This window comes from Papaver somniferum, unplaced genomic scaffold (genome assembly GCF_003573695.1).
Source record: "Papaver somniferum cultivar HN1 unplaced genomic scaffold, ASM357369v1 unplaced-scaffold_125, whole genome shotgun sequence".
Classification (NCBI taxonomy): Eukaryota; Viridiplantae; Streptophyta; class Magnoliopsida; order Ranunculales; family Papaveraceae; genus Papaver; species Papaver somniferum.
Window position 1 is genome coordinate 3,625,504 of NW_020621603.1, and position 7,908 is coordinate 3,633,411.

At 36.1% G+C, this 7,908-nt stretch overlaps 1 protein-coding gene across 1 annotated transcript; it reads left to right on the plus strand.

Moving 5' to 3' along the window:
• Window positions 1–1,936: 1,936 nt before the first annotated feature.
• LOC113331583 lies at window positions 1,937–2,713 on the plus strand. The gene has a single exon (XM_026578285.1). The coding sequence runs from the start codon at window positions 1,937–1,939 to the stop codon at window positions 2,711–2,713; it is 777 nt and encodes a 258-aa protein (XP_026434070.1).
• The last annotated feature ends 5,195 nt before the right edge of the window (window positions 2,714–7,908 follow it).

Genomic DNA, 7,908 nt, shown 5'->3' on the forward strand with positions numbered 1-7,908 from the left:
ATCTTTCATGAAACTAGGACTATCTCTAGATTCATCAACTCCAACTGGGAGCTTAGAAGGGATGCTAAGGTAGCTCTTAGGAAGAAAAGAAGAAATTATTACTCCACGATACTTGGCAGTATTGAAGACTATATGATATTCAGACAAGGAGGAACAAGAGGTATATTCAACAAGCTTATAGTCCTAACTGAAGTACCTATTTCAGGTCCGTATTATATTTATGAAGCCAATTTCTATACTGTCAAAATTTAGGTCATAGTTAAAAGAGTACCTAGATACATAATACCAGACATCCAAAATATTCTCAAGCCTGCCGGAATCTTTCAATAAGCAAAAAGAGCTTATGGCAGAGATGAGGATAAGAAGAATCTAGAGGTCTTATTAACCATTGATATCACTAGAGCCTTAAAGTTTGGTATATATGCCTATGAAACACCTACTATCTCTCACTGGTTGGAATTTGCTTATGCCTTGAATGGAATTGCCTTCTGCAAAGTTTGCAGAATCCTTGATCACCCTGGACCTCTGGTGAGGAAAAAGAAGAACCTCCCCACATATCAATATCAACAATCACCCCTACAATCCCATCAACTTCAATACCTCTCCCATCACTTCACACCCTATAATATAGAAAAGATCATATTCAAATAAAGATACAGTTGAAGAATTTGTTATTAAGATGAGATTAGCACACAGACAAATTGTTATAAAAACAACTCTGAAGAACTTGATGGCACTGAGGACTACATCATCTTTAAAGCAGGACTTCAAGACCCCATTTCTGGAAAGATCCCAACTCAAAACCCTGAGGCTCTTGCTTGTCAGAAGAAATACAGAAAAAACCTAGAAAATTTCAAAGCTAAAAAAAAGAATCAAAAGAGAAAGGGTACCAACATCAAAGTAGCTGCTAGGATGCATACTCAACATAATGGTCAAGAGAATGGGAATAACATTAACAATGGCAACATATTCCCCAAAATCATTCTTAACATACCCAATCCCTATAATTCAATACCCTCCTTAGCTGATGTTCAAGAAAAAATCGATGAAGAATTCAACAATCAGAAGAAGCTGTTTTGGGAAAGAAGGAAAAAAAAAACTAAACTCAAATATGAATCCATCCATAGTATCCCACAAACTACTGATACAAAGAGGAAAAACCAAGTGATGTTAAACAACACTAACTGTAACCTGAATCTTTGGGACAAGTTGCCACCATCCAAGAAGAGGAGTACTAAGGACATGAACATGTAGATAGAGCACCTGACAAACTTGACTACTAGCAATCTTGTGGGAGAAAACCCTTTCCAGCTTACTAAGGTAAAATCTAATTCTCTAATCTTTTCTTTAAGCATATTAATCATAATTCATAGACAAACTCTTCACATGATCACTACTTATAGATATATTTACAATATACTCCATATATATTTTTTGCATGCATTACAATTCCCCCGGATATCACAAAATTGGCTACATTATTCTCACCTTAGTTTATCCTAGAATTTCATATTTTTGGCAATTTTTTCTATCATAACTTGGAACCGTCAAGGCATAAAAACACAATACTAGTAGACATTTGAATAATATGCTCAATAAACATAACCCTGATATCTTCTTTCTATCTGGTACTAAACAACAGTCTAAAAATCTTAAACATATCCTTAGCAAAATAGGAGTCACTAACTTTTGGTTTGTAGAACCAAGAGGAAAAGTCAATATTGTTGGGGGGCTGGCACCAGCTTGGGAAACAAATTTAAACATTTTTATTCAATATTTCTCCAACAACCACATAAGTGCCATCATACAACCCATCAATGGGACTCCTTGGTTATTTTCAGGGTACTGTGGCAGCCCCTATACTACCTTAGATAAATTGCATTCTTGGAAAATGATTGAAAACATATACAAAGTAAATACTCTACCTTGGATTATAATGGGGGTTCTAAATTTTGTGTTGCGTAATCATGAAAAATATAGTCAGCATCTTATTGATACTTCTGAAGCTGATATCTTCTTGAAAAAGTTGGAAGAAGAAAACCTGACTGACTTGGGATACACTGAATGTCCTTTTACTTGGACAAATAGAAGATTGAAAAATCAGTTGACTGAACAGAGGTTAGACATAGGGCTAGCTACTGATGCTTGGTTAGATATTTTTCCCAACTCTACCATCTCAAACCTACCATCTTTACGATATGACCACAACCCAATCATTCTCAACACCAATCCCAACTGGAAACAAGGCCACATTCCTTTCAAATTCTTTGGTCCTTGGCTCAACCATCAAGATTGCAAAGACATCATTGTTGAATGTTGGAAGAAAAATCACAAAGGCTCTTTTGCTATTAGAATAGCCAGAAAACTCAGAGATGTTAAAGTCATGGTGATATTATGGAAAAAAGAAATCTATGGTAATATCAAAACTAACCTTGAAGACAGTCTCCAGCACCTTGATTGGGTGACCAAAAATCAGTTCAGCATCAACAGAGAAAGGGATATTAATGGAGCTAAGAAGAAGGTGGAACATTGGCAAAATGTTCAAGAGTGTTTTTGGAAAACAAAAAGCAGAGACCAACTCATAAAGCTGGGAGATAGAAACACCAAGTTCTTCCATGACTCTACCAAGAAAAGATATAAATGGAACAAAATTGACTATATTCAAAAGGAAGATGGAACATGGATTCATAATAGCAAGGACGTTACCAACTGATTCACCAATCACTTTGCTAATATGGCTACTGCTGAAACCATCCACATAAACCGAGCCATTACAAACCTCATACCTTCCACTATCACCTTCACTGAAAACATAAACCTTCTCAAAGTTCCTGATACCTCTGAAATCAAAAACACACTCTTAAGCATGGTTGGTGATAAAATCCCTAGGCCTAATGGTTTTCCTCCAAACTTCTTTCAAGACAATTGGGACATTATCGGGGAATATATTACTACTATGGTTCAAAAAGAATTCAATTCTAGTTTCCTGCTTAAGGAAATATACTCTACCTTCATATCCCTTATTCCTAAAACTGAACACCCAACTTCTCCTTCCCACTTCAGGCCTACCTCTTTATGCAACACCACCTACAAAATTATATCCAAACTTCTTTCTCAAAAACTTAAACCTGTACTACCTAAACTCATATACCCTTTTCAATCAACATTCATTCATGGAAGATATATTCTGACAACATTGTCATTGCTCATGAGCTTATCCATCCTATGAATACCAGACATGGGAAAAAGGATCTAAAGGCATTATGGGTATCAAGATTCACATGACAAAGGTTTTTGACAGAGTCAGCTGGGAATTCCTTATACAAATTATGGCTAAAATTGGTTTCAGTTCTCAGTGGTGCAATCTGATTATGTAATGTATCTCTACTACTAACCTTGTTGTGCTTGTGAATGGTTCTCCTGGTAAATTCTTCAAACCCTCTAGAGGTCTCAGAAAAGGTGATCGTCTCTCCCCCTACCTGTTCCTTTTCTGCATGGAGGCTCTTTCCAGATATCTTATGCATGCTGAAGCTCAAAACATGATTCATGGTGTCAAAATATGTGTTGATGCTCCTGCTATTAGTCATCTTCTCTTTGCTGATGATTTTATGATATTCTGTAAAGCTAATATGGAAGAATGCAACAATTTCATCAAAATCTTTCAGGACTTCAATCACTCTTCAGGGAAAATGATAAACTTTTCTAAGTCTGGCATATTCTTCAGTAAAAATACTGCTCCTGACATTACTGATAGTATAAGCCAACTTACGAAGGTTCAAAAGATAGATATCAAGGATAAATATCTGGGTTCCCTTCTCTTCACTAACAAAAGAAAAGTGCAAGCCTTCAAACCTTGTATAGATAAATTAAAATGCATACTAGTTGGATAGAAAGATACTCTATCAACTGCTGGTAAAGTTACTATGATTCAATCTTGTTAGAACACTGCTCGGTCGAACTCGCAAGCGTTGCTATCTCCAGTTTGTTTGTCAAGTTTAGTTGTCAAAACTATAAGTCTTGATTTCTAGTCTACTTATAGCTATGTCTCAGATTAGGAGAGATTTAGCTAGACTTCACGGCATTCATATATTGAAGACGAAGAACTATAAGGGGAGCTTGTGGAACTTCATCAACAAACTCATCTATCACTCAGAAGTTTATTTCTATTTTATCTCCTATTGAGACAAAAGTCGTGTAGCTATATAGACTTTACATTATATATATTTGATATTTCGAGCTGAGTTTAACTCGCTGATACGTTTTTCGAAATATGTGTCGGTAAGCTTTCACTTTAACCAAGTTTATTTTATATTCTTGATGAAAGTCAAAAGATGATCATGTGAAAATCGCCTGGTAACATCTTACATGATTTGTGTGAGACAGACATTTGATGTAGACTCGGAATGTTTCGTATTGATAACTTGAAAATTGCTTTGAAGCAAGTAGTTTGTGTGAGACAGCTATTCCCGTATTCGAAGAATGTTTCAATGATTAAAATGGAGTTTAGAACAATTAACCATTGATTGGATATAGCACATTATGCACTTGTATGCTAACTGTTGCAAGTTACTCCAAGTCCGGGAACCATAGTATGCATACCCGTATACGTAATGGTTTAACAGTTGAAGTCCGGGAACTTAGTATGCATACCCGTATGCATACTGGCGTAACAGTTCAGATCCGGGAATTTAGTATGCTTACCCGTTTGCATACTAATTCAACTGATGTTGGTCGTGAACGACAGTATGCGTACCCGTTTGCATACTGGCGAACTGACCAGATCCGGGAACTCTAGGTATGCATACTCGTTTGCATACCTGAGTGGGTTAAGTTCTAAAATCGGTTTATTCGTGAACAAATACATTTATATAATAAGGAATGCAATCTTTACGAACAGTGGCTATAATGTTCATGAATTGATTCGAGTGAATCAAAATCGATTTTGCTTCAATTACATCTTGTATACTTCTATGAGAATATAAACAATTGAACAACTCTATAACTAGTTTTATTTGAGTCATTTGAACTAGTTGTGATTAAGATGCACAAGGTTGATATGAAAGTGTTCATATGGTTAACTTCGGTTAACTACTGTTGAGCCATCCATGTGTACACGTTTAGGTACGGTTACCCATATCTAAATGAAGGGACAACTCATTTGTGTGTAACAAGCTAAGTTCAATCTAACGGTTGAAAGATATTATCTTAAATCTAATCAGGCTTTCATCAAACAATGAATATTGAATGCTTTTTTACCAAGGTAACATTGATTGCAAACCCTGATTTGAAGACTATATAAGGGAGAACTCTATCAACTGGGAAACCTAATCCCCACACCTCCTGTGTGACACTAGTTGCGACTAGAGTCGATTATCCTTTAACCTGGGTTTTTCTAAAACCATTATAGGTTAACGACTTAAAGACTTCATTAGGATTCTGAATCCATATCCAATTATTGTCTCTGTAGTTGTGTTTTTTGATCTTACTTTGTTCTATCGTATTGAGTACTATCTTCTCTAAGATTTGCTCGAGATTCAATCTCCGATAGTAAGATAAAAAGTAGTCACAAACATCTTCGTCTCATCGTTTGTGATTCCACAATATCTTGTTCCGCTTCCATACGGTTAAGATCATTATGAGGTGATTGATATTACTAGGCTGTTCTTCGGGAATATAAGTCTGGAGTATCAATTAGTTCTTGTTCACCTTGATTTATCAAAATACGGAAAAAAAATTCGTAGGTATTTCTATGGGAGACAGATTTATCTATTCAATAGACTTTTCTGTGTGAGACAGATTTGTTTATCAAGTCTTCGACTTTGGGTCGTAGCAACTCCTAGTTGTGGGTGAGATCAGCTAAGGGAATCAAGTGTGTAGAGTCCTACTGGGATTCAGAGGCGTAAGGAACGCGATTGTACCTTAATCAGTGTAGATTGGTTAGGGATCAACTACATTCCAGTCTGAAGTTAACTTGTAGTGGGGTAGAGTCTGTAGCGGCTTAATACAGTGTGGTGTTCAAATCTGGACTAGGTCCCGGGGTTTTTATGCATTTGCGGTTTACTCGTTAACAAAACTTCTGGTGTTTGTGTTATTTCTTTTCTGCATTATATTTTGTATACAATTGAAATATCACAGGTTATGCGTAGTTCAATCAATTGGTAAATCCAACCTTTGGCTGTTGATTGAAATTGATTGACACTTGAACATTGATCTTTGGTACCTTTCAAGTTGTTTCTCATAATAATCAAGCTCACGGATTCGATCTGTTTGATTTGCTGATACATTGAGAAACAGAGATATAACTCTTGGATATATTTTCCTTGATTGAGTCTAAATGTCTAGTTGATTCTCTTGGAATTATATTGGAGTTAGTCCATACAGATTGCCTAACGAAATATTGGGTGTGGTTGTTAGACCCTCGCTTTTTCAATTGGTATCAGAGCAGGCAAACACGCCAAGACCTGATAAGTCTGTGTTTGACGCAATCTGATTTTTATGGACGAGTCTATCTCTAATAACGTACCAGGTCAGAAATTACCAGATGTTTCTCAAAACTTGGATTCACCTGAGAGGACTCTCATATCTAAGTCAACATCTAAACAATATCTTGATGTAGAAACTGTTGATTGAGAAACACGCCTAGAATAATAGTTGGATGAACTTTCTGATGAAGGTGATTCAGAGATTGATAGAGATGTTGATGAGGAAATATCAGAGTATGTTAAGATTTAGAATTCGTTGGAAAAGAAGAAGATGAGAACTTATCATGTCACACCTCTAATGACTCCTCTCTGTCGAGAAAAAAAAGAAATTGAAAAGGATTTACAGAGGTCTTTATGGATAGAATCGCTCTTGTGAATCGATCCTCAAAGATTCCGAGGAAAACCTGAGCAGAAAGTCACTTGAATGTGATAATGTTTATCAAAAATACTTCTTGTTGGAAGAGAAACTTGCAGAAACTGAAGCAAGGGTTAACTCTCAGCAAGCAAGTTTTGATGACAGAGAAAACGCTTATTTCGCTCGAGAAAAATGCCTTGAAGCTGATTTAGCTGCTGCTCTTGATAAATGCAAGATGTTGGAAGATGACTTGAAAAAGTTCAATACTAGTTCAAGCAAATTAATCACTATGCTAGGAGCAAGTAAAAATCATCGTTATACACGAGGATTGGGCTATAAGGAATAGATGCTCCAAAAACTAGAAAAGAGGTACAATTTGTCAAGGCTAGTGATTCTTCTCGACAAAAGGTTTTCACTGATGGAAAAAGTGAAATTCCTTCACCGGTAGTTAAGGTTCGAAAGAGCAAAATATATCAACCTCCAAAAACATCACACATGAATCCAGGTAAGAACGTTCCTTATATTTGTCATTATTGCGGAAACAAAGGTCACCCGGAAAGGTGATGTCGTTTTCGTATAAGGAATAAGAAACTTCATGATGTTTTTGTTTGGGAATCACAAGAAGTTGTGAAACCAAGATGTTATGTTAATACTAATCCCCTTCCATTACAGGTTGTAACTATCCAACCTTTAGGCAAAGGAATCAGTGCTGTGATAAACCTTGATTCGCCTATAAACGTCATATGAATCCTTTTCACAATCGTAATGGTTATCAAAAGGATAATTTCGTAAAAATGAAGACAAGATCCGATGCTCCCAATTGGAGAAAGACTAACTTGCAAAAGAATAGTCAATCCAATTCTCTTCCGAGAATTCTAGAAGAGAGTGATGGGAAGAAGGTTACGGTTGTTCCTAAACACACTCAGAAGTGGATACTGATCGCTGTCGTAGACGTCAAAAATAATTACACTTTCTTACTACTCAAAATATATAATGAAGCAAGGGCAAGAAAGGATCATTCCCATAGAGAGGTCTAGGTTGTCGTTTGTTTCGATTTCTTATATAAACAAA